General features: G+C 40.8%; 1 protein-coding gene across 7 annotated transcripts in view; it reads left to right on the top strand.

Annotated features, from left to right (window-relative positions):
• The first annotated feature begins 2072 nt into the window (after nucleotides 1–2072).
• pclob (piccolo presynaptic cytomatrix protein b) overlaps nucleotides 2073–26897 on the top strand; it is a 62421-nt gene continuing 37596 nt past the window's right edge. For all 7 annotated transcript variants that reach the window (XM_072385709.1, XM_072385710.1, XM_072385708.1 and 4 more), the window contains exons 1-15: nucleotides 2073–2167; nucleotides 3560–4667; nucleotides 5125–5952; nucleotides 7722–8534; nucleotides 8665–9546; nucleotides 9763–10719; nucleotides 10941–11882; nucleotides 12104–13045; nucleotides 13267–14208; nucleotides 14430–15371; nucleotides 15593–16537; nucleotides 16699–17541; nucleotides 17737–18948; nucleotides 19233–20369; nucleotides 20815–21819. In XM_072385709.1, the coding sequence (XP_072241810.1) occupies nucleotides 3792–4667; nucleotides 5125–5952; nucleotides 7722–8534; nucleotides 8665–9546; nucleotides 9763–10719; nucleotides 10941–11882; nucleotides 12104–13045; nucleotides 13267–14208; nucleotides 14430–15371; nucleotides 15593–16537; nucleotides 16699–17541; nucleotides 17737–18948; nucleotides 19233–20369; nucleotides 20815–21819 (13266 nt within the window). In that variant the 5' untranslated portion in view covers nucleotides 2073–2167; nucleotides 3560–3791. The remainder of the gene's footprint in view (nucleotides 2168–3559; nucleotides 4668–5124; nucleotides 5953–7721; nucleotides 8535–8664; nucleotides 9547–9762; nucleotides 10720–10940; nucleotides 11883–12103; nucleotides 13046–13266; nucleotides 14209–14429; nucleotides 15372–15592; nucleotides 16538–16698; nucleotides 17542–17736; nucleotides 18949–19232; nucleotides 20370–20814; nucleotides 21820–26897) is intronic.

Below are 26897 nucleotides of genomic sequence, written 5' to 3'. Positions count from 1 at the left end.
GAGTGCAGTCTTCCTTAAGTAGAATCTGCCTGTTATTAGTAACCTTCAAGACGTTGCATGTTCCCATCACCAAGCACAAGGCCATGGTGTGTGCACGTCAAAATATCCTTGATTTAGCCTTGTCACAATGTCCTTGATTGAGACTCCCCTACACAGCTGGTGGTTATCAGACTTCTTATCACTTCCCAAAAATACAGACACTACAATAGTTTTAGGCATTTTGTTTAAGTTATAAAATTAAAAGTTATAAAAGTTAGAAAATATGCATTTTCCCAGGATTAACAGTCCCTCTGTACTGTCTCACCAAAACTATTTATATACGTTGAGATAAGTTCTCTTCTGGTACTCAACAAAAATAGGAAGAGGATCACTGCTTATTAGGCACATGAAAAAGTAAGCACATTGTGAGGATGAGGTAGATATAAGCAACCTAAGATCAGGCTATGTGGTGGATTTCCGGCCATTGTACAAGCCAACAGCAAACTCACAGCCTATATACCCAGATGGAGATTGTGCTGATGAATGTTTCCTGTGCATATGTGTGTGTATGTGAGTGTGTATGTGTGTGTTGTGAAGCCAAATCTGGCGCTTTCCAAAGAGAGACTGTAGCGATTCTGCTGCTCACGCATCACACATGACGTAATTCTTCCACACACCCACACAACACTTGCTCTCCATTCTTCCCACACATCACTCACGCTCACCACACATTGACTTGGTTTTTATTTATTGTGCACTCTGTGTGAATTTGCATGCGAGTGGGGACCTGCCATTGTGAAATAATTAAAGTTAATAGAAGAAAAGCATATATTTCACTGTTGTAAAGGGATAAACTGACATATTCATATGACATGATGTTGTGAATAGAAATTTAAAGACAACAGAATCATGTCAAGAATTTGATAATGGTATACATCTAGCTTTGATTGGTATTTTTCAAAAAGCCAGAAAGTCCTTTGTTTTCTTTTTCAAAATATAACTGTGTAACATAGGACGAAATTACTTATGATGCCTACTTTCATCAAATCTGATCGGTAAAATTAACTCTTAAGGGAGAAATGCCAGACTAAGAAGCCAGTGAGGGAGAAAAAATAAGGTTACACTGACTGGAGCTCTGTGCCTTTGAGTGTTCACTTTCTTTGACATGCATCTCTCTTAAGAATTTTGGATCCATAAGAAAATGCATGTTTATGTAGAGAATGGATTAGTGAAAAAAAATGTCCATGGTGCACAGTTATTTTTTTTTTATAAAATGAAAATATATTTAAATAGAATTTATCTTCACAACAGATTCTATACTTTGAGCAAGTTGGGTGAGAGAAGGGGTATATTTGATATAGCTTACTGACAAACAGGGACAAAAAAGGAAATGGTAATTTACAGATATTGAGGTGATGATCTCTGATCAGCTGCACTATGTGCCAACACTGCTACTGAATGGCTGGAGGGTGGATGGTTTTTGAGATAAGTAAGATTGAGAAAGAAGATCCATCAGTCTAGCTCCAAGGTTCTCTTGCTTTCATCACATCAGATTGACAAATGTTCTCATAAAGACAAAGGGGACTTGTCGGCTGCCCACTTACTGAGTGATGTCCTGACATGCAGAAATTCCATACAAACACAAGACACGATGTCTATAATCAATCCATAGATGAAAAATACCATATACCTCTGGGGTTTCATATTGATTTTTATCCACGGTACAGAAACCAGCAAAAGAAAAAAACCCATTAAGGTGATTATTAGCCTACAGAAAATGAGATTTAAGTAATCATGTGAAACGGGATTCAAAGTAACTTCATTATTTCTGATGTTGCTTTTATGGCTTCGTGCTCATCATCACCACCATGATCTTTCAAATGCGTCCACGCCACAGAAAAAATGCGCAGTATATCATGCTTGAGGGTAAATCTTCATGTTTTCCCCGCTGATCACACGTGACTCTAGAGGAAATAAATCGCTTGTCCCCTTTAATTTCAATTTCCGTGCGTGATATATATTGTGATCACCTGTCAGAGGCGGCGCCTGCGCACTAGAGTCGGAGGCGGAGTGGGTGCTCTCTATCTGCTGCCCTGTGCCCTCCATCCCTTGGCGATAGACAGACACGGACTGGGGATTTCCGAACAGGTCTGAGGAGAAATGGGAGCCTTATCGGCTGCTGATGAAGGTACAATTTCCGGCGATTTCACTTGATAACCGCACTTCAGTGTTTGACATTGTGACCGTAGAGGGTGAAGGATGCTCGGCTGCAGGATGGGAGGGAATGAGCGGGGAGACACGGAGCGGATAACAGATTGTGTGTCGTAAAATGACAGCGATGACAGGGCTTTCGCAGGGTCTGTTCGCTGTTTTACGCAGGTTTTTAAAAATAATTTGGATTAGTTGAACATTGGATTAATTTGAGAATCTGAATTGACGCCTGGTCAAGGGCATACGAATTGGTGATAATGTGTCTGTTTTTATAAAAGAAAAAAATCTCCACACTCACCCGTGTGCTTGGACCTATCATCACCCTCTGCGGACTTACACCGTATCCAATTTAGAGTGGTCTGGCGTTATGCATGCTGTTTTTTCATTAAGATGAACAGCTGGGGATACATCAGATCTGCCTATATGGAGCATTGCTGCTTGTCGGCAGTGCGAAGTAGCCTAAACGTTTTATGCTTAATCCAGCTGTGACAGCCCATTTAGCCCCCTTGATGTTGCTTTCGTATGATGAAAGTATCATACACATGCATTATTTGAAAGCCCCCTACCCGGATGCTTCTCCAGACAGAGCGCTATTTCCTGTGTTTACTTGTCTTGCTGCTGTAAAACATGTCCTGCATGGGATTTTTCACTCCTCGGCAATCAGCGCCACTTGGGCGATGAAAATCCAATATTTTTTTGGGTGGAGAAATAGCAATCTAGATCCATGGGTTCGGCCATTTGAAATGGGTTTGTAGATGCCAGGTTTATTAATGTTGCACTAATTTGTATATTGCACTGCTGAATATGAGAGTTCCTTTAGAAACTGACACTGTCCGTGGTCCTGACAGCTATAGCAACAGCAGAGTAAATCATTGTGGGGTAAAATACTTAATGACCTTATTTATATAACTTACTATTTTTTGCAAATCAATATTGTTTAAGTCGGAACGAAATCACATTTTATTGATAAAGAACTGGTGGATACACTGATTTCTTAGATTTAAAGTGCATTCAATTGTAAATCCTTCTATTGCAAATGTACAGTAGTTGAATTTATATAAAGATATCCCCCTGTAAATAGAAGACAAATATAATATAACACAATGATGGTCATTTCATGGTCATGTAAGAGTTATGAGAGATAACTTGTGGAGCAGTTCATGAGTGGATGGTTAATGATGTGTTCTGCATTCCTTTTCCTGTGACCATTATTGAGGATGCTAATATTCATTTGGTCAAACCAAACCAGGTTGGCTCACAGGGAATAAGGTGTATGTGGTTCAAAAATGCTCACACTTTGTCAGTATCTCTCCTCCTTGCGTGTTTGCTCATCTCACTCTTCTTTTCTCTTTGTGTATAATGCATATAGGAAGTCTGATGTAGATGCTGAGCCAGAGGAGAGCCCAGGCAGCAGCAGCAGCAGCAGCAGCAGAGGGGCTGTAGATGCCCCCTCCACAGGTTCGCCTCCAGCACAGGCCACTGCTGGAGAGCCAGGACAAAGAGCAGACAGCTCCTGCTCTGACTCTGATAGTCCTGTAGATTCCAGCTCCTGTGAGGACGAGGAGGACGAGGAGGACGAGGAAGAGGAAGAGGACCCGACTATGTTTTCCTCCAAATTTCTTAGCGGGGCCAACCCCCTGAATGCTGTGTCTTCTGCCGTAAACAAGTTTGGATTGTTTGGAGATGATGGGGAAGGGGATAAAAAATCACCTCCTCAGCAGGGGAGGAAGCCATCTGGAGAACAGCACGGAAAAGACTCAAAACAGCAACAGCAGGTGCCCGCTTTGCAAAAGTCTCAGCCTCCTCCTAAAGAAGGATCACCAAAGCTGCATGGGAATGGACAGACTGGACCCACAAACAAGCCGGCAGGACAACAAGCTTCTTCAAATACTGCAACAGAGGCTCCCAGAAAACAACCTAAGGGTCCATCGCAGCAGGGTTCACCTAAGCCTGGAGTTCAACAACAAGTTCTGACCAAGAGTGGAGCACAGCCAGAGTCTCCAAAAGCATCATCACAACAGCAGGTTCCACCAAAGACAAAGATGCAACAAGGCCCTGCTAAGACTGGTGTACAGCAACAAGAATCTGCAAAAACTGCGGTACAAGGGTCCACAAAGGTTGGGACAGAGTTAGGACAGAAACAGCAGCAGTCACCTAAAATTGGACAGCTACAACAGGACTCATCTAAGGTGGGACAACAGCAAAAAGGCGCCAGGGCTACGCCTCAGCAGCAGTCTTCTGAAAGACAACAAGGCATCAGGGGACCAGGTACACCCGACCTGACGCCAGCAGGGTCTCCATCACCGGGAGCAACAAAAGCCAGATCTCAGTCAAAAACAGCTTCTAAATCTCTTTGCCCAGTGTGTAACATGACTGAACTTAATATGCAAACAAAGGAACCACCTAACTTTAAAACCTGTACAAAGTGTAAAACTGAGGTCTGCAGCTTATGTGGCTTCAGTCCTCCAGACTCGGATGTAAGTACTTCATTCTCATTTAATTTCTTATAATTTCTTTTATATAAGACAAATACATTTACATACACCACATGCATGTTCCTACTATTTTAGATATTCCTATTTGTTTCCTATTCGGTGCTCAATTGGTATTTTGATAGAGTTTTATCAAATTATGCTTTACTAAAAGCAATGTTTGATTTAAGTCCACACTGTAGCTATTATGCAGCATTTTCTAAAAAAACGTCTCTGTCATTACCTTTGGTGAAGATGAAATTAACAATGAATAAGCCTCATCAATATGGCTTGGTCAATTTGTTTCCCATGGTTAATCAGTTGTTTTTACAATTATTTAGTATTGCAAGTTTTCAAAGTTATTTGTGATGCCTTCTTATACGTTTTGAGGGCAGCATTTTTACTCCCTGTACCTTTGTGTAATATGTGCAATTTTACCCATTTGTGTTTATTTTTTGTATAGGGACGTGAGTGGCTTTGTCTTACCTGCCAAATACAGAGAGCTCAAGGAAATTCTGAGCCACCTGGACCTTCCATTAAAAAGCTCTCACCCAGCAAAGTTTCTGCTCCACAAACCCAGACACAATCTCCTTCTGAACCTGTCAGAAAAGATATGTCAGCACCAGGTTCACCTCAGAAAATGCAGTCTAAATCAATAAAGATGCCAGACAAGGATGAAGCTGCGAAACATCCAGAAAATCAAAAGCATGCCAGTTCCACGTCTACACAGAAAATGACACCTGAGACTCAAAAGGCATCGGGATCTCAAAAGCCCCCTCAGACTAATCAAACTGGACGAAAGCAAAGCAGTGCCACCCTGGCTTCCCAGCAGGAGTCAGTGGGTTTATTTGGCTTTGGTGGTGCTAAAACAGAGCCAGCAAAAGCACAGGAATCGGTATCTGGGAAGATGTTTGGTTTTGGCTCCTCCATTTTCAGTTCTGCATCTACTTTGATAGCTTCTGCTGTTCAGGATGAACCTAAAACAACACCACCCATTTCTCCGAAAGCACCTCATGCCCAAAAGTCAGAAAAAGACAAGAGGCAAGCGCAACCTCAGCAGGCAAAGTCTCAACCAGCAACACAGGGTAAAGTGGAAAAGTCCTCCGCAGAGGCTCCGAAGGCAGCAGCAGCCTCCCACAATGCTCCCAAAGGAGGCCAATCCACTTGTCCACTCTGTAAGATGGCACTCAACATAGGCTCTAAGGATCCTCCTAACTATAACACATGCACTGAATGCAAGAGCACTGTGTGTAATCAGTGTGGATTTAACCCCATGCCAAATGTTAAAGAGGTAAGACTTATGGTGTCCACTGATATAACTGAGGGATGAATTCATGGATGAAAATAAAATAAAATGAAATATATCAAAGAAAATATATTTAATCTCAAACCAGCTGTCTTTATGCAATTCTACAGTTTTCTAGGCAAGGCTATTTAATTTCTTAAGTGATTTCCAGAAATTGTTTTGGGATGCGTTGTTATTTTAATTAAAAGTGCTAATTACTCAGATACAGCACAGCACCATGCATAAAAAAATATTTTTTTGCAACTGGAAAGTTTGTTTTCCAATGTTCAGATGGGATATTTCAGTATTTTAATGGTATTATCTATGAAATAATTCTAGAATCAAACAGTTTTAAACCAATTAAATACCAATTAAAACATTTAAGATAATAGAAAAGAACAATGATTTAGCAGAAGCTCATGTCAGATTACCAAAGAGATTTACACTACATCTGTTTGGAGCGACATTTGTCTGCTTTTTTTGTTCGATGCCATTTTCTTTCCAATCCTTTGACTTTGAGTCACAGCAAGAAGGCTGTTTGCTATAAAATAAGTGCTATATTTGGTTTCGCAGTAATGTTAAAGCTAATGCATTGGTAAATACTTGATTTAAAGATAATTTCCCCAGAAAGCTTATAACACTGTTTATTGGCTTATTCATTCACTGTCCACGCTGTGTCAGATACTGTTGCTGAACTTTAGTCAAACGGATTTACTTTGAAGGCTTTATGCGAAAGCACACGTTGCATAGACACACACCTTATCAGTATTGTCTTCTAGGGAGTACCATGTACAGTGTAAACAGGCATGACTTCCTCAACGCTAGCTGCAGCACAAAGGACTTGACACTTGACTCTGTAATTCAATGCACATTTAGAATCTACCAAGGACCGTCTAACGCTACTTGATCTTGTTATACTGCTTAAACCAATGGCCAGAATAGTACTGGACCGTGATAAATTAAAAGATTTGGTGCATTATGTGCAAACAATATACAGGATATAATGAATTGTAACATTTTTGGACTAAACTGTAGAAGTACTACCTTCTAGGGATAGGTCCCGATCGATTGGCCGATCCATGCATTTGAAACCGAGCTTATCCACTGTTTTTTTTTTATTTATCCACCAATCTTATCTACCTCTGCAAAGATCTGAAAATCAGCCACTGTCTCTTTTTCTCTACCGTGAGAGAGGGCTGACTGACTACCTTGTGCAGTTAAAACAAGTTTGTATTGTTTCTCGGATATTGTTCAATGTTTTTCAATAAAATAAGATTGGGACATTGAAGGTGTATGCTGTCAGACGGACCACATAACACCTGACAGTGTCGGTTATAAAAAAAATTGGTATTGGCCAAAATTGGAATCGGCAGGTCAGGCATTTTAAAAAGATCGGTGATCGGCCAGAAAACTGCAATCGGTGCACCCCTACTGCTTTCACTTGACTTCATAGTGTTTTAAACCAATTTGAGAAAATTTTTAATGCTATTGTGTTTGTTGCATCATAAAGCATATTTGTACATACATATATTATTTATATATATGCACATATGAAACATATATAGAAATGTTTCAACAGGCCAGTAATGTCTTTATCCAAGTCAGCATAGTTCTTTAGTGGGTCTTCCTTTTGCATTCCATCATTCAGTGTCTGTCTGTATTGGTTGTTTTAGGACAGCTCAACTCATAGCTTCTCTGTGTTGCAATGTGCACAAAAAACTTATGTCAAATATGATTTATTTATCTGTATTTTTTATTCATTTTATTTCTTTAAGGGAAAGGAGTGGCTATGTCTAAACTGCCAGGTGAAACGAGCTGCTGGAGGAATTGAACCCCCAAGAGACACATCCTTGGCCAATTCATTTAAAAAGACCCCTGCAGCACAGCCTGCACTACAAAAGACTTCTGCACCAGGCTCTCCTCAGAAAAAAATATCAACAGCAGCAGCACAACCAGCCAAGGTTGAAGGACCAGACAGCCATAAACCAGTCAGCCCAGCTCCTGGTCAGGAAACACCTCAGCAGACCCAGAAGATAGGTCCTCAGAAACAAACAGATCAGACAGTCCCTACTGTACAAAAACAAGGAAATATTATCACACAAGAGTCTGGAGGCTTCCTTGGCTTTGGTGGTCCTAAAAGTCAAACTGCTGATGCAAAGCCTGTTGATTCAGTGACTGGGAAAATGTTTGGTTTTGGTTCCTCTATCTTCAGCTCTGCTTCAACTTTGATCACCTCAGCTGTTCAAGATGAGTCTAAAATTACACCACCAGTTTCTCCCAAGATGTCTCCCGCAAAGAACCCCAAATCTCCGACTGTAAAGAAACAAGGACAAGAACAGAAACCACAGCAAACACAGCAAGCCAAGGATTCACCGTCTGTGCAGCCAAAAGCAGACAGTCCTCCATCAGAGCCAAAGAAATCTTCAATTTCACCTGTTGTCTCCAAGGGAGGTCATTCTACCTGTCCTCTCTGTAAAGTGGGACTCAATGTGGGCTCTAAGGATCCACCTAACTACAACACCTGCACCACATGCAAAAACACTGTCTGTAATCAGTGTGGATTTAATCCCATGCCAAATGTTAAGGAGGTAAGATAACAGCTGTTTTGGAAATAACAAGGAAAAAAAAAACCTGTGAACGATGATTGTAACACCCTCTCATTTTACTGGTCTACAACAACCTTGATTTCAATTTTACTTAATGTTTGCTCTTTTACAGGTGAAAGAGTGGCTTTGTCTCAACTGTCAGATGCAGAAAGCACTGGGGGCATCTGAGCCTCCAGGAACTCCAATAATGAAACTACAGACCTCACCAAACAAAATTGCTGCACCTGTCAGTGCCCTAAAGACGGAAACTCCCCCTCAACAAAAAGACATTCAAACTTCTGTGAAATCTAAGAATATCTTACCATCAGGCTCCCCTCAAAGGACACCACAAAAATCAGATGAACATCCAACAAAGGCTGAAGGCAAGGAAGAACCTGGAACTCAGAAACAGATCAGCCCAGCTGCTGGTAAGAAAATTCCACAGCAAGGTCAAAAGACAGATCTCCAGAGACCACCAAACCAGACAAATCAAACTGGAATTAAAAAGAGTAATATTCCATTGACTAAACCAGAGGAAGTTGGAGGGCTCTCAAAATCTGGTGGGCCCAAACCTCACCCTGATGTTGCAAAACCTGCTGAATCACTGGGTGGAAAAATGTTTGGCTTTGGTTCTTCTATTTTCAATTCTGCATCCACTTTAATAACCTCAGCTGTCCAAGATGAATCAAAAACACCACCAGTTTCTCCAAAACTGCCAGCAGCAATGGCAAACAAAACCCCTCCTGTTCAGAAACCTGAACAGAAGAAAGCAGAGCAAGTACAACAGCCTAAGACCTCTCCACTACCACGAGCAAAAACAGAAAAAGGAACAGCTGAATCTCTGAAGGATGGGGTAGCTCCAGATGTTCCAAAGGCGGGTCAATCTACCTGTCCACTCTGTAAACTGGAACTCAACTTTGGCTCCAAGGATCCTCCCAACTATAACAAATGCACTGAATGCAAGAGCACTGTTTGTAACCAGTGTGGATTTAATACAATGCCAAATGTGTCAGAGGTAATAATTTGGAATTTTTTCTTTACATCAATACCTGCATCAGTTTGTGAAGGCATACCTCAGCCAAAGCTGAATAAAAAGATCCAAAACATCCCATTTGACAGCCTATAACTGAACCAAAATACTTGTTTTACAAAGTTTGATTGTGCATGTGACTGCAGATATTTGATATAGGTGTATTAACTGACCTGTGTTTTCCTTTTTTTCTTTTTGTAGGTGAAAGAGTGGTTATGCCTGAATTGTCAGATGCATAGAGCTCTTAGTGCATCTGAACTCGCTGTACCTTCCATGAAACCACAAAGTGGAGATAATACAATTTCTCAGTCTGCTGTACAGCAGAAAATAACAGCTACTAGTCATAAGGAAAGCTTAAAGAAAGAATTAGAAAAACCTGATACAAAGACAGAAACTCCAGTCCCTGTTCCAGTACAGAAACGGGTAAGCTCCACACCAGGTTCTCCTCAGAAGACACAGAATGCAGCAGCACCACCAACAAATAAGGCTGCTAGAGGAACAGAAGGTGAAACACAGGCTAAGCCAATTCCTGTTCAGAAAACTCCACTGGATATCCAGAGGGTATCAGATACTCAGAAACTTACTGACCAGGCAAGTCAACCTGGTCTAAATCAAAAAGTTACACTTGGCCACCAGGAGTCAGGGAAACTTCCTGCTTTGTGCAAACCTAAAACAGAGCCTGAAGCTTCAAAAACTACAGAATCTTTGAGTGGAAAGATGTTTGGATTTGGTTCCTCTATGTTCAGCTCAGCATCAAATTTGATATCGTCTGCTGTTCAGGAAGAATCCCGGACTACACCACCAGGCTCTCGTAAGATGTCTGCACCAGTGCAAGTCTCTCCCCAGGTGTCTGCTGTGCCTAAGATTTCTCCAAAAAGTACGCCTACACTTTCTCCAAAAGTATCACCAGCGACAGAGCCAAAAACCCTTCCTCAGAAACCAGAAAAGGAGAAGAAACCAGATGAATCCCTCAAGGACTCAGGGGGCAAAGCTCCACCCCAGCAGGCAGCAGGCCCAGATGCAGTTCAGACCACCTGTCCCCTTTGTAAGGTCCAGATGAACATCGGCTCCAAGCAATCGCCCAACTATAACACCTGTACTGAGTGCAAGACTGCTGTTTGCAACCAGTGTGGATTTAACCCTATGCCTGCTGGAGAGGTTAGTACCAGAACACAACATCCTTTTGATTTTAATTTAAATTGTTTAAAACCTACACCACATTAATTATCAGTACAATATTTTTTTCTTACACCATTACTACATATTGTTATGATAAACCAGCTAACTTGAGTTTTATAATTATTATCTAAGTCTCCTTGTTCACTACTGTATTTCTGTATTCTAAAACAACATATAACCAAGTGTCTAATGTATTTTAGGTAAAGGAGTGGCTTTGTCTTACCTGTCAGATGAAAAGAGCAGTTGAAGCCTCTGAGACTCCAGGGCCTCCCCCTATGAAGTCCCAAATGTCTCCAAATAAAGTTCCTTCACCTGCTGCAGTTCAGTTGAAGGATAATTCCAAACCAAGTGCTCCTCAAAAGAAGGACGTTCAAGACTCTGTGGGGCGAAAGGAGTCCACAGACCCAGTCTCCTCACAGAGAAAACAATCAACACCATCAAACAACACTGAAGCTGCTGCTGCTCCAGTGAAACAAGCTAGTCCAACACGTGATAAGAAAAAGATACAAGAAAAAGAGCAAATAGTTCAAGAGAAAATACCAGATCAGGCAAGCCAACCTAGACGTAAACAGAGTAATGCCACCCCAGCAACACAGCAAGGGTCAGGAGGCTTCTTAAGCTTCGGTGATACTAAAGGTGAAGGTACAAAAGCTGCAGAGTCAATGAGTGGAAAAATGTTTGGATTTGGGTCCTCCATTTTCAGCTCTGCATCCACTTTGATAACCTCAGCGGTTCAGGACCAGCCTAAGACTACTCCACCAGTTTCTCCCAAGATGTCTCCTGCAAAAGAGTCCAAATCACCCACTATCCAGAAAGTAGAACAGGGAAAGAAACTAGAGCAGCCTCAGCAAACAAAGGATCAACCATCTGTACAGCCAAAAACTGATGAGGCCAAGTTGCCAGCTTCCCAGATGCCAGAGCAGCAGAAGAAAGGACATGTTAAAGTTGACAAAGCCCCATCTGAGACACTAAAGTCTGAAGCAGCTCCCCAAGTATCAGCCAAATCGGACCAATCTACCTGTCCTCTCTGTAAGGTCAAACTCAACATGGGCTCCAAGGATCCACCCAACTACAATTCCTGCACTGAATGCAAGATCACTGTCTGCATCCAGTGTGGATTTAACCCTATGCCTGCTGGAGAGGTTAGTACCAGAAAACAACATCCTTTTGATTTTTATTTAAATTGTTTAAATCCTACACCACATTAATTATCAGTACAATATGTTTTTCATACACCATTACTACATATTGTTATAATGAATCAGCTAACTTGAGTTTTATAATTATTATCCAAGTCTCCTTGTTCACTACTGTATTTCTGTATTCTAAAACAACATATAACCAAGTGTCTAATGTATTTTAGGTAAAGGAGTGGCTTTGTCTTACCTGTCAGATGAAAAGAGCAGTTGAAGCCTCTGAGACTCCAGGGCCTCCCCCTATGAAGTCCCAAATGTCTCCAAATAAAGTTCCTTCACCTGCTGCAGTTCAGTTGAAGGATAATTCCAAACCAAGTGCTCCTCAAAAGAAGGACGTTCAAGACTCTGTGGGGCGAAAGGAGTCCACAGACCCAGTCTCCTCACAGAGAAAACAATCAACACCATCAAACAACACTGAAGCTGCTGCTGCTCCAGTGAAACAAGCTAGTCCAACACGTGATAAGAAAAAGATACAAGAAAAAGAGCAAATAGTTCAAGAGAAAATACCAGATCAGGCAAGCCAACCTAGACGTAAACAGAGTAATGCCACCCCAGCAACACAGCAAGGGTCAGGAGGCTTCTTAAGCTTCGGTGATACTAAAGGTGAAGGTACAAAAGCTGCAGAGTCAATGAGTGGAAAAATGTTTGGATTTGGGTCCTCCATTTTCAGCTCTGCATCCACTTTGATAACCTCAGCGGTTCAGGACCAGCCTAAGACTACTCCACCAGTTTCTCCCAAGATGTCTCCTGCAAAAGAGTCCAAATCACCCACTATCCAGAAAGTAGAACAGGGAAAGAAACTAGAGCAGCCTCAGCAAACAAAGGATCAACCATCTGTACAGCCAAAAACTGATGAGGCCAAGTTGCCAGCTTCCCAGATGCCAGAGCAGCAGAAGAAAGGACATGTTAAAGTTGACAAAGCCCCATCTGAGACACTAAAGTCTGAAGCAGCTCCCCAAGTATCAGCCAAATCGGACCAATCTACCTGTCCTCTCTGTAAGGTCAAACTCAACATGGGCTCCAAGGATCCACCCAACTACAATTCCTGCACTGAATGCAAGATCACTGTCTGCATCCAGTGTGGATTTAACCCTATGCCTGCTGGAGAGGTTAGTACCAGAAAACAACATCCTTTTGATTTTTATTTAAATTGTTTAAATCCTACACCACATTAATTATCAGTACAATATGTTTTTCATACACCATTACTACATATTGTTATAATGAATCAGCTAACTTGAGTTTTATAATTATTATCCAAGTCTCCTTGTTCACTACTGTATTTCTGTATTCTAAAACAACATATAACCAAGTGTCTAATGTATTTTAGGTAAAGGAGTGGCTTTGTCTTACCTGTCAGATGAAAAGAGCAGTTGAAGCCTCTGAGACTCCAGGGCCTCCCCCTATGAAGTCCCAAATGTCTCCAAATAAAGTTCCTTCACCTGCTGCAGTTCAGTTGAAGGATAATTCCAAACCAAGTGCTCCTCAAAAGAAGGACGTTCAAGACTCTGTGGGGCGAAAGGAGTCCACAGACCCAGTCTCCTCACAGAGAAAACAATCAACACCATCAAACAACACTGAAGCTGCTGCTGCTCCAGTGAAACAAGCTAGTCCAACACGTGATAAGAAAAAGATACAAGAAAAAGAGCAAATAGTTCAAGAGAAAATACCAGATCAGGCAAGCCAACCTAGACGTAAACAGAGTAATGCCACCCCAGCAACACAGCAAGGGTCAGGAGGCTTCTTAAGCTTCGGTGATACTAAAGGTGACGGTACAAAAGCTGCAGAGTCAATGAGTGGAAAAATGTTTGGATTTGGGTCCTCCATTTTCAGCTCTGCATCCACTTTGATAACCTCAGCGGTTCAGGACCAGCCTAAGACTACTCCACCAGTTTCTCCCAAGATGTCTCCTGCAAAAGAGTCCAAATCACCCACTATCCAGAAAGTAGAACAGGGAAAGAAACTAGAGCAGCCTCAGCAAACAAAGGATCAACCATCTGTACAGCCAAAAACTGATGAGGCCAAGTTGCCAGCTTCCCAGATGCCAGAGCAGCAGAAGAAAGGACATGTTAAAGTTGACAAAGCCCCATCTGAGACACTAAAGTCTGAAGCAGCTCCCCAAGTATCAGCCAAACCGGACCAATCTACCTGTCCTCTCTGTAAGGTCAAACTCAACATGGGCTCCAAGGATCCACCCAACTACAATTCCTGCACTGAATGCAAGATCACTGTCTGCATCCAGTGTGGATTTAACCCTATGCCTGCTGGAGAGGTTAGTACCAGAAAACAACATCCTTTTGATTTTTATTTAAATTGTTTAAATCCTACACCACATTAATTATCAGTACAATATGTTTTTCATACACCATTACTACATATTGTTATAATGAATCAGCTAACTTGAGTTTTATAATTATTATCCAAGTCTCCTTGTTCACTACTGTATTTCTGTATTCTAAAACAACATATAACCAAGTGTCTAATGTATTTTAGGTAAAGGAGTGGCTTTGTCTTACCTGTCAGATGAAAAGAGCAGTTGAAGCCTCTGAGACTCCAGGGCCTCCCGCTATGAAGTCCCAAATGTCTCCAAATAAAGTTCCTTCACCTGCTGCAGTTCAGTTGAAGGATAATTCCAAACCAAGTGCTCCTCAAAAGAAGGACGTTCAAGACTCTGTGGGGCGAAAGGAGTCCACAGACCCAGTCTCCTCACAGAGAAAACAATCAACACCATCAAACAACACTGAAGCTGCTGCTGCTCCAGTGAAACAAGCTAGTCCAACACGTGATAAGAAAAAGATACAAGAAAAAGAGCAAATAGTTCAAGAGAAAATACCAGATCAGGCAAGCCAACCTAGACGTAAACAGAGTAATGCCACCCCAGCAACACAGCAAGGGTCAGGAGGCTTCTTAAGCTTCGGTGATACTAAAGGTGAAGGTACAAAAGCTGCAGAGTCAATGAGTGGAAAAATGTTTGGATTTGGGTCCTCCATTTTCAGCTCTGCATCCACTTTGATAACCTCAGCGGTTCAGGACCAGCCTAAGACTACTCCACCAGTTTCTCCCAAGATGTCTCCTGCAAAAGAGTCCAAATCACCCACTATCCAGAAAGTAGAACAGGGAAAGAAACTAGAGCAGCCTCAGCAAACAAAGGATCAACCATCTGTACAGCCAAAAACTGATGAGGCCAAGTTGCCAGCTTCCCAGATGCCAGAGCAGCAGAAGAAAGGACATGTTAAAGTTGACAAAGCCCCATCTGAGACACTAAAGTCTGAAGCAGCTCCCCAAGTATCAGCCAAACCGGACCAATCTACCTGTCCTCTCTGTAAGGTCAAACTCAACATGGGCTCCAAGGATCCACCCAACTACAATTCCTGCACTGAATGCAAGATCACTGTCTGCATCCAGTGTGGATTTAACCCTATGCCTGCTGGAGAGGTTAGTACCAGAAAACAACATCCTTTTGATTTTTATTTAAATTGTTTAAATCCTACACCACATTAATTATCAGTACAATATGTTTTTCATACACCATTACTACATATTGTTATAATGAATCAGCTAACTTGAGTTTTATAATTATTATCCAAGTCTCCTTGTTCACTACTGTATTTCTGTATTCTAAAACAACATATAACCAAGTGTCTAATGTATTTTAGGTAAAGGAGTGGCTTTGTCTTACCTGTCAGATGAAAAGAGCAGTTGAAGCTTCTGAGACTCCAGGGCCTCCCGCTATGAAGTCCCAAATGTCTCCAAATAAAGTTCCTTCACCTGCTGCAGTTCAGTTGAAGGATAATTCCAAACCAAGTGCTCCTCAAAAGAAGGACGTTCAAGACTCTGTGGGGCGAAAGGAGTCCACAGACCCAGTCTCCTCACAGAGAAAACAGTCAACACCATCAAACAACCCTGAAGCTGCTGCTGCTCCAGTGAAACAAGCTAGTCCAACACGTGATAAGAAAAAGATACAAGAGAAAGAGCAAATAGTTCAAGAGAAAATGCCAGATCAGGCAAGCCAACCTAGACGTAAACAGAGTAATGCCACCCCAGCAACACAGCAAGGGTCAGGAGGCTTCTTAAGCTTCGGTGATACTAAAGGTGAAGGTACAAAAGCTGCAGAGTCAATGAGTGGAAAAATGTTTGGATTTGGGTCCTCCATTTTCAGCTCTGCATCCACTTTGATAACCTCAGCGGTTCAGGACCAGCCTAAGACTACTCCACCAGTTTCTCCCAAGATGTCTCCTGCAAAAGAGTCCAAATCACCCACTATCCAGAAAGTAGAACAGGGAAAGAAACTAGAGCAGCCTCAGCAAACAAAGTATCAACCATCTGTACAGCCAAAAACTGATGAGGCCAAGTTGCCAGCTTCCCAGATGTCAGAGCAGCAGAAGAAAGGACATGTTAAAGTTGACAAAGCCCCATCTGAGACACTAAAGTCTGAAGCAGCTCCCCAAGTATCAGCCAAACCGGACCAATCTACCTGTCCTCTCTGTAAGGTCAAACTCAACATGGGCTCCAAGGATCCACCCAACTACAATTCCTGCACTGAATGCAAGATCACTGTCTGCATCCATTGTGGATTTAACCCTATGCCAAATGAAACAGTGGTGAGACAAGACAAAAAATAAATTACATTTCAATGTTACTGCTGGCAGACTGTTAAAGACTGACACTGTAAAAAATAACTTTTTCTAACTAGATTTTTATGAATCATTAAACGGGTAATTATTTACAGAGTATTAAACTGAACCATTTTTCCCTTTCTTAGGTGAAGGAGTGGTTGTGTCTCACCTGCCAGATGCAGCGAGCCCTTGGAGAAACACAGCCGCCAGGAGTTGCTTCTCTCAAATCTGAGACTCCTCCCAAACCACAGAAGAATGACATCACTAGTTCAGCTGAGCCTGACAAGAAAGACACATCAGCACCGCAATCGCCTCAGAGGAAACTGTCTACAACAGCACAGCCAGTGATATCTGCGAATGCTAACAAGGCAGTGGTGCAGAAACCAGCCAGTCCACTTCCATCTCAGAAAAAAACACAGGAGAACCAAAAAACATCAGGTCCTGACAAATCACCTGTCCAGACGAGGCAAACTGAACGTAAGCTGAGTAATGCTAATGCAGCACCACAGAAAGAGTCAGGAGGCTTCTTTGGTTTTGGTGGTGGTAAAACTCAGCCAGATGCTGACAAACAAGTGGAGTCTGTGAGTGGAAAAATGTTTGGCTTTGGTTCCTCCATTTTCAACTCTGCATCCACTTTGATTAATTCAGCTGTTCAGGACCAGCCCAAGACCACTCCACCAGTTACTCCCAAGATGTCTCCAGCAAGAGAGATCAAATCCCCTGCTGCCCAGGAGATGAAGCCAGAGCAACGTCAGCAGAACAAGACACCTCCAGTGGTGCAGACCATATCAGACAAAGCTCCATTGGAGACTCCAAAGGCTGTAGGAGCCTCTCAAATTGCTGTCAAACCAGGACAGTCTACATGCCCACTTTGTAAGGTGGAACTCAATGTAGAGTCCAAGGATTCACCAAACTACAATACCTGCACTGAATGCAAGAATACAGTCTGTAACCGATGTGGATTTAACCCAATGCCAAATGAGTCAGAGGTAAGATTGGCTTGTATGTATTTATGATGCTTATTTTATGCCATATGGTGTATATAAGCATACTATTTACTTTTGTTTTGTTTCAGTTTCATGACTGATGGTGTGGTGTGCTTTCAGTTGATATGTACAAAATGTTAGTAATGGTGTTGTGCTGCACATGCATTGTCTTTAAAAAATACTGTTGCTTTCTGACAGATGAAGGAGTGGTTGTGTCTGACTTGTCAGATGCAAAGAGCTCTCAAGGCCACCGAATCAGATCAGCCTCCCCCGATGAAACCTCTGGCATCACCCAGCAAAGTGTCCACACCTGCCTCCTCTCTAGAAGATGCAACTACCAATCAAAATAAAGATATTATTGCCACACGAGAAGCTGGGGGTACAGACGAAACTCAGGGCAGTCTACCAGAAGATGCACCACAGAAGAAAAAGGATATTTCAAAACCATCAACTACTGCCTCGCCAGCTGTGAAAGACGCTACAGATGCTGTTTCAGACCCAGCAAAAGTGGAGAAATCTGCTCTATGTCCTGCTGAAAATGCTCCAACCTCCTCTGCACCTCAAATCAAAGAGACAGGGCCTGTTGTTTCAAACCTCAAAAAACCAATGCTTGCTACTCCAGTGACTATCGACGTTCAAACTTTGGATCAAAAGACCAACCTACCAAGTTTTGATCCATCTAAAGTGAAATTAGAAGATAATGAAGAGAAAGCTGACAAAATTCAGAAATCGGCTGATCAACTTATCACAGATGAAGTACAGTACCAACAAGGACTGAAAGAAGAATCACACCCAGTTGAAAAACAACAGAAATCAACAGAAAGTGGTCCACCACCCCCACTGCCAGAAGGTCACGAATCAGGAAGTTTCCTCAACTTTGGTGGTCCTGAATCTCAGCGTGTTGCTCCAAGAACAACTGAAGTGGTGACTGGAAAAGTGTTGGGATTCGGATCATCCCTTTTCAGCTCAGCATCTACTTTAATAACCTCTGCAGTTCAGGAGGACACTCGCACAACACCTAGTGCCCGCAAAATGTCTGCCCCACAAGTCTCTGACAAGACATCAGAAATTTCATCAAAATCGAGTCAGCAACTTTCTCGAAGGAGGAATTCATTAATGGAGGGCAGAGCAAATCAGATGCAGAGAACACATCTGGAAAAGGCACCAGATCAGTCTCAGGAGGCCAAGGCTCTTCCATCAGTACAGGGCAAAGTTGATAAAGATCCATTAGGGCTTTCAAAACCAGAGGCTTCCCAAGTAGCACCTAAAGTGGGTCAGTCTACTTGTCCACTCTGTAAGGTGGTTCTTAACATGGACTCCAAAAATATTCCCAACTACAACACCTGCACAGACTGCAAAACCAATGTCTGCAACAAGTGTGGATTTAGTCCAATGCCTAATGCAATAGAGGTAATTAAATGACAAACAAAAATATGTATATGTATATGTATCTATATAGAGCTGTTGAGTCAAAGATTTAATATTTTGTGTTTCGAATTTTAGAATCTTATGTAATTATTAATACATTGTTCTTTTTGTTTACTTTTGTATACTCTATTGTAATCTATAGGAAATATGTTAGTTTTTCCCTTTTTCTGTTAAGCAATGTGTAATGTGTAACCAGATTAAAATGCAAGTTGAGAGGTCTTTATGAATAACTCCTAACTTAGCCATGTTTTATGTTTGCTTTTCAGGGAAAGGAATGGTTGTGTCTCAACTGCCAAATGCAGAGAGCACTTGGTGTTTCTGAACCTCTGGGCCTTCCTATGATAAAACCACAGCCTTCACCAATTAAAGAGGTCCCTGTAACTATACAAAAGAAAGAAACCCCAATTCCAGCTCCTCAGGAAGACATTCCTAAACTACATGCACCCAGTAATGAGCTTGTTAATATTAGTATAGTAGAAGAAACAAAACCTCCCACTGTTTGCACACCATCAAAGAAAGTTACCCCTACAGCCACCTCACTGCCTGAAAAAGCTGTTTCATCCACTGTCACAAAGACTGATGTTTCACCAGCCTCACAAAAGCCGTCTTCAGAGATGCCCAAAGGACAGCCTGCTGCACTCCAGCAACAGGCTCAGAAAGTTCAGACTACCACTAAACCTGCTCCTCCACCAGATCCAGAGGAAGGAAAACCATCCTTACAACAGCCCCTAAAAGACATTGCCTCTCCTGTTAAATCTGCTCTTCCATTAGATAAAAAAGCAGGAAACCTACCCCCAAAACAGCCTCCAAAAACTGGAACTTCACCAGCTAAATCTGTACCTCCACCAGTTCAGCCTGCTAAACAGGAATCGGGAAGCTTCTTTGGTTTCGGTGGCCCTAAAACACAGCCCACTGTAGCAAAATCTGCAGAGTCTGTAACGGGAAAGATGTTTGGCTTTGGTTCATCTTTCTTGAGCTCCGCATCCACATTGATATCTTCAGCTGTCCAGGATGAACCTAAAACCACTCCACCAACTCCACGCAAGATGTCCACTGCAGACAGAGTCACCCCTACAGCTACACCTCCAGCCTCTCCAAAAACATTACCTGCAAAGGACACCAAATCACCTCCTGTGCAGAAGACTGAGAAGAAACCAGAGAAACTACAGCAGGATAAGATTCCTCCAACAGAACAGGACAAAGTGGACAAAACACCACCAAATCTCCCGAAAGAACCAGTAGACACTTGTGGCGCTTTAAAGGCAGAACAGTCTATGTGTCCACTCTGTAAGATCAAACTCAGCATTGGCACCACAGATCCACCCAACTACAACACGTGCACAGAGTGCAAGACGACTGTCTGCAACCAGTGTGGATTTAATCCAGTGCCCAATATGTCAGAGGTAAACCAATGTTACTATAAGAGTAACTATTGCAGTATTTTTGATTTAATTCAGAAATTAATTCAAGTTAAATCAAGTCAATTCAGTTTACAAATTAATATATTATCTGATTAGTGGCAATTTATGGTTTAATCTGGCTTTTAATGTCATAGTTAGCTATGTGCCCAAAGTAAAATTCTGGGCAGATACCAGTACTGATGGTGCAATCATCAATAGCCACTTCTGATTGTTTTTATCATTAATATCCATTAAATGCCAGGGAAAAAATGAAAAAAATAATTGGAGAGTTTTAAACATTTGTTAGAATCAGTGTTATCAAAATTTGGGGTGGTCATGTAGTATGATTTCCTTTTTTACTTTAATTTCTTCTCTTCTTGATTTATCTGTAAAAGAAATGTTGTACCCTATTTTTAATTAACAGTTCCTGTCTTTGCACTTGTTTCAGGCACAAGAGTGGCTTTGTCTAAACTGCCAGATGCAGAGAGCCTTGCGAATATCTGAGTCCTCTGAACCTGCCATGGTAAAACCACAACCCTCACCAGGCAAGGTTTCTGAACCTCTCTCTGAACAGAAGGAGAAGTCCATACAACACGGAGACATTCAAAAAGAGGTCATTCAAGCAAATCTATACAAAAAACAGCCTTTGGAAGCTGAGGCCCCAGTGTCAACTGGAATCCAGGCGATGGCATCACCACGGCGAGATTCTTTACAAAAGGCACAAGTGGTTTCAAGTACTGAACAAGTAACACCAGCAGATGAAAAGTTAGCTAGAAAGCAACCACAAGTAAAGGTTTCTCAAACTACAAAGCCAGAAGTAAAGCCAAGTCCTCCGAAACAAGAAGCTATTAAATTACCACCACAGCCATCAAAATCTGTGACCCAACCCGCCAAATCTGCTCCACCAGCAGCTCAACCCACTAAACAGGAATCTGGAGGCTTCTTTGGCTTTGGTGCCCCCAAAACACAACCTACGGCAGCAAAGTCTGCTGATTCAGTGACTGGGAAGATGTTTGGTTTTGGTTCATCTATTCTCAGTTCAGCATCGACAATGATAACTTCAGCTGTTCAGGATGAACCTAAAATTACACCTCCTACTCAAAGGAAGATGTCCACTACAAGTCCCGTCTCTCCCAGAGCTACACCACCAGTTTCTCCAAAGCGAACCCCTGCAAAGGACTTCAAGCAACCTGTTACACAGAAACCAGAGTCACCCCCACAGGCCAAGCCGGCACCATCAGCTCAGGAAAAAGAACAGAAAGCTTTGCCAGAGACTTCAAAGTCCACAGACGAGGCTAAGATTGCTCCTAAGGCTGGTCTGTCCACCTGTCCACTCTGTAAGGTTGAACTCAACGTGAACTCTAAGGATCCTCCCAATTACAACACCTGCACTGAATGCAAGAGCACTGTCTGCAATCTCTGTGGATTTAACCCCATGCCCCATACAGCAGCGGTAAGTGCAATTCCTGTAATTCTTGCACTTCCACTTTTCACTCTCATTGAGTTGCCTAATGTTGAAATATATTTTAATAATTGAAATTACTGTAACAAAACTACACATATTCAGTAATCAGTTCTGTTACCAGAAGCAAAAAATTTCAGATTTGTTGCAAGGAGAAAATTGCAAGGTTCTCCATAATGGAAGAGAAGAGGTCTTTATCCTTATGTGCCTGTTTTAACACCATTCAGAGCATACAAAATAGCAGCTTTATATTCTATTTTGCATTGTTCATGTGTAAAGAAATTGATGCGTTTTGTAATTGATACTCAAATGAATACAAATCATTTTACCTCCTGTCTGAAATGCTCTGTTGTGGTTCCCAGTTTGTCATCCTGCTGGCTGTTTAGTTTTCTTCCATATCAAAAGTAAAGCTGTACATTCTGTAATGTAATGCAAGAGCTCTTTCTCATTGCTCATGTCACATAGGAATTCATACATATTGATGAAATTGAATTACATACCTGTATTATGGATGTCTATTTAAAGATACTTATTCTAAAGCACAGTTTGTTTCTTTCACACTTTCTTTTCTGGGGTAGTGTTAGAAGTGGAGAATAAATATTTTAGTACTTAGCCTATGCACAGCATAGCCTATCCACAGCAGTAAAAATAATAGAGAAATGGCAGAGAGTGGCTGTCATGCCTTTTAGAGCAAGAACAATGTAGATTTGTTTTTTCTCTGCCGTTTAGGTTGTTTTGACAAAGAAAATTAGTTACAAGTGTGTTGGAATATTAGATGAATTTGTTGTCAGACTGTGACTATGAACATAGGTATGTGATCATCTAATGTAATCTATTTTAACCTTTGAATTTAGTACCCACTTTAAGAGATCTGAAGCAAAATATTCCAAAAAAAAACAACAACTACACGGTGGTTGACTGTTATGGCTTTCTCACTACTGGACAGGCCAAAGTTATTGCGTAACTGTATGGCAGACCGTCAGCACTGAAAATGTATTAAAGTGATGATTGAGGGTTGTGCAACGGCATTAGTGAGATGGGATTTGCTGCCATAGGAAACCAGGGAACAGGGAATCACCTAACCTCGTGAGAGATTTGAGATGGAAAGCCCTGTGATATGCCAATGAGTAGAGGTGAAACAGATTAGGTCTATCACAACACATTGCGGTGCATTTGAACCAGACATTTCTTTTCAGGCCATCTGCTGTCGTAGAGATCAGTGGCTCCCTGTTATTCAGCAATTTCCTCTTCATTGTATGTGGGTGGCAACAATACACATGTTCCTGCTTTGTGACTTATCTGCACATGCAGGTTGTGATGGATGCAACGCTTTTCGCCCTCTTTTTATCATTACTCCATATCTCAGGTGCATTAATATTACCCTCTTCACTTCATGTTTTGTTCATGTTCTTCTTTCGTTTGTTTGTTTTTTAATGTCTGGGCAGCTCACATGGGGCTGGTTTAACATTTAATCCATTATCTTGATTTGTCAGGCCTCAAAGATATAACAGATACATTGAAAAAATTTTGTCACCTTTATATCAATATCTTTATAGCAATATCTTCCTTTCATTCCTGCTTTCTATTAGAGTAAGGATGAGCATCAGACAGTTATTTATATCACAATAGGGAAAATATTCTCTGAAGTCTATGAATCTATGAATCTTTGTGATTAAACTTTTTTGTCTTTTTTTAATTTGTATCTTAGTTTTTAAAGATATAAATTAAGATATATAATGATAAGCTTTCACATGCTCAGCCTGAATATACACTATTATGAAGTAATAATGCTAAAATATGATGTACCTTTTATGTAAATGACAGTTGTCATATTTATGTTGATGTAGTCAAAAAGGGGTAAGATTGAAGTTGGATGGGGGAGGGGAAAAGCACAATTGCTTATGTGTGTGCACTGTTGGTACATTCTTCTCAGGAATAACCTGGCCCCAACACACGTGGCTAGAATGAGCTGCCCTATGGCCTTATTTGTGCTTGTCAGGCATGAATGTGTGTGATTCATTCAGCAGGAAGAGGGAAATGCAGTCTTTTAGAACACAAACAAACTTGTATAGTTTTAAAGAGGACCAGACTGCTTCAGGCAAACTGAGTGCTACCATAATACCGAACTCCTTTGCCTGTTGTGCTTCAGCTGATGCCATTAAAGGCCTGGGAGTGACTGCTGTCTGATAACTAGGGCACACGTGTGTCATGTTTTGCCAGCTAATGCTTTGCCAGCTAATGCTTTATCCGTGATGAACAAGATGACATTAATAATAATTGCTCAAATGTTACAAATGTTAAATAATGTTATTTTCTAGATGTTTTATTAATTTAGGATATTCTAAAACATTTTTTACAATTAAATGGCTTTGCTTTTATAAAAGTTGGTCCTGCCAACTCTTGGTTTCTGTAACCAGGTAAGCTTTTATATTTACTAGCATTATATTGATACAATTATAACCAATTGGATTGAACTGGATTAAGTTAGATTCTAAGACATTAACTGTTAAAAAGAAAAAAAAAATTGTTTTTGTTTTCATGACATGTTGTCGTATATTATGAAATGCACACTTTTTATAAGAATAACACATATTTAACATTATGTGATGCTTGCGTATTGCAAACCCCAAAAGGAAATTTTAAATGAATTTGTTATTACCTGACACAAAAAAAATAGGATATTTTTCAGTTTATTGCCCTTGTCTGATATCACTGTAAAAAAGTCAGCTCATGGGCCAGGCTTTTTGTGGTGGAGTTGGAAGCATTTAATTCATTTTGAGAATGAAAGGACACAATGAAATCACTTTCCAGATTAAATTTTCCCTTACAGAAAGATCATAATCAAATCTAATTTTAGATGTGTTGGCCCTTGGGAGAAATGAAGCCCTTCAACCCTGGGCTATATGTATAGTTAAAATTTCTCTTTAAAATGAATAAATGACTACATTTTCCTCAATGAAGAAGAGACAACTGATGCTGGCATTATATACACACACATATATATTGTGTTTGTGTACAAACACGTTTTAAAAAAAAAAACATTTATGATCATTATAAAAAAAGTAAAGGCTGAAGAATGATAGGAAAAAAAACCCTAATAGGCTCTTGGCTCCATAGTATTTCCAGATGCAACTAGACATCTATGTGGTTCAGAGGTACTTGTTGATGTTAGTTAATTTTTAAGAGTTCTTTCAGTTCTTCTGCTGTTATGCTTCTCTTTTATATTTTAGAAATAAATTAAAAATCATGTTAATCCTTCAAATTTTTGTGTATCAAAGAAAAAAAAAAAGGAAACGTGGGGGAAATCTTCAGTGGTAGAATGTTAAAAAAATAGTCACAGTGAGAAGACACGAATCACAGCTGCCTTTAGACGGTGCATTGAGGTTGGCCATTCTCAAATCGAATATGTTCCACTCTGATGCAGCTATGACACATTTTGAATTAGTATTTTTTTTCATCAGTGTGTGGAATGAATTTGGTGTTGTATTCATTTGCATTGAAAACAGACTCTATGTGCTTACCAAGCAAGTTATATTTATAAGGTTGCGATATTTATCTATCAAGCTGTAGTGACTTCTCTGAAAAGAATTCATGTTGCTTTTTTTAGTACATTCAGTGGCTTTCATGAAAGTTTGCGGATGTACTAGTTGTCAGACTCAAAAAAAGCATGGGATGCATTTCCTTGTCTGTAGAATGAAGCACTCTGCTTATTACAGATTAGTAGGTCAACATTCTCCATTATTAGAGGGCTTGATATATGAGAAGTCCAGCGCTGTGGGGGCTGCTGAAAGCCCCTGTATATTAGCAAGCTTAGCTTCAGCCAAAGGCATCTGCCAGAAAATCAATAAGAGCCTCACTTGCTCCAGTAACAGCAGCAAGAAAGCACTGAGGAGAGACTGAAAAATGATGCAATTCACAGAAGAAAACTAATAACCTAATCTCAGTAAATTAAGCAAAACAAATGGGTATACCCTAAAAAGTCAAAGTTGGAAGGTTAGCTGGTTGATGTGATTTTTTAGTTTAATCAAAGTAAACCGAGTAATTATATATTTCTGACTTATGCAGGACACCTGTTTTGTCAGGAGCTACATTTCTGACTGCTGTCATTGTGAAGGTCTAGTAATCCAGCTCAAAGGCTAATCATGTGGAGCAGCCTCTCCCACAGCTTTCTCTACAAGGAGCTCCCGCTCTTGACTCATAAAACAGATTTAATTAGACAAAAGGATGATGGCGACTTTCCAAGCCCCATAGCACTGATGCATGGCTCTGAGACTGAGTTGCTGAGATGCAGTGACTGACGCTGAAGGGGTGTGATAGGATTAGGTCTCTGTCTCTCTCATGCACACAGACACATTCTTTCTTTCTTTTCCGACTGGGATGTATCTTTTTTCATTTGTGTTTTTCTTCTGGCTGACCAATTTAGATTAATTAGAATTAAAAGGTTAAATAAGTTGTCAGATGCGATCAGATCTTATATGTTATGCAATACAAAAGAGTAAACACTAATTTGGAGTGTTTTGCCATTTTTTGTCATTTTTTGTCATTTTCTGTCAATCTGTTCTTTAGTTTGCTTTAAAATTCTTAGTAATCATGATTGAACGTGGGCCTGTGCAAAACTATCTCATGAAGACAGTCAGGGTCAGGAAAGAATAATATTATACAATCAGACAGATTATTGTATATTCAAAATATGTGTTCATTATAGTTAACTTCAGTGGCTGAAAACATAGACTCAGTGACAAGCTTCATCTGACTGGAGGACTGTAAATGACATGTATGTTAAGAGTGTTGACAATAACTTCTGTTAGTCTAGATATTCTCCAGAGGAACTGCAGAACTGATCTGATTTTACACTCAAAGGCACACATTAAATTAAATGTGTTGTTGATTTTTGCCTTTCCTATTGTTTTAAAGTATGTCAAACAGCTCACTATTTCATAAAAAATGCATATAGAATAGTTTTTTAAATATATTAACTTTTAATCAGACAATTAGATACAGGTATAATTCAACTAAAGATGGCATCAGTGCACATCAGCAGCTTCTGGTGTGGCCACTGACCTAGCTCT

This window comes from Leuresthes tenuis, unplaced genomic scaffold (genome assembly GCF_036924035.1).
Source record: "Leuresthes tenuis unplaced genomic scaffold, fLeuTen1.0.hap1 SCAF_5, whole genome shotgun sequence".
Classification (NCBI taxonomy): domain Eukaryota; kingdom Metazoa; phylum Chordata; class Actinopteri; order Atheriniformes; family Atherinopsidae; genus Leuresthes; species Leuresthes tenuis.
Note: the sequence above shows the minus strand (reverse complement) of the source record. Positions and strands in the feature narration are given on the sequence as shown.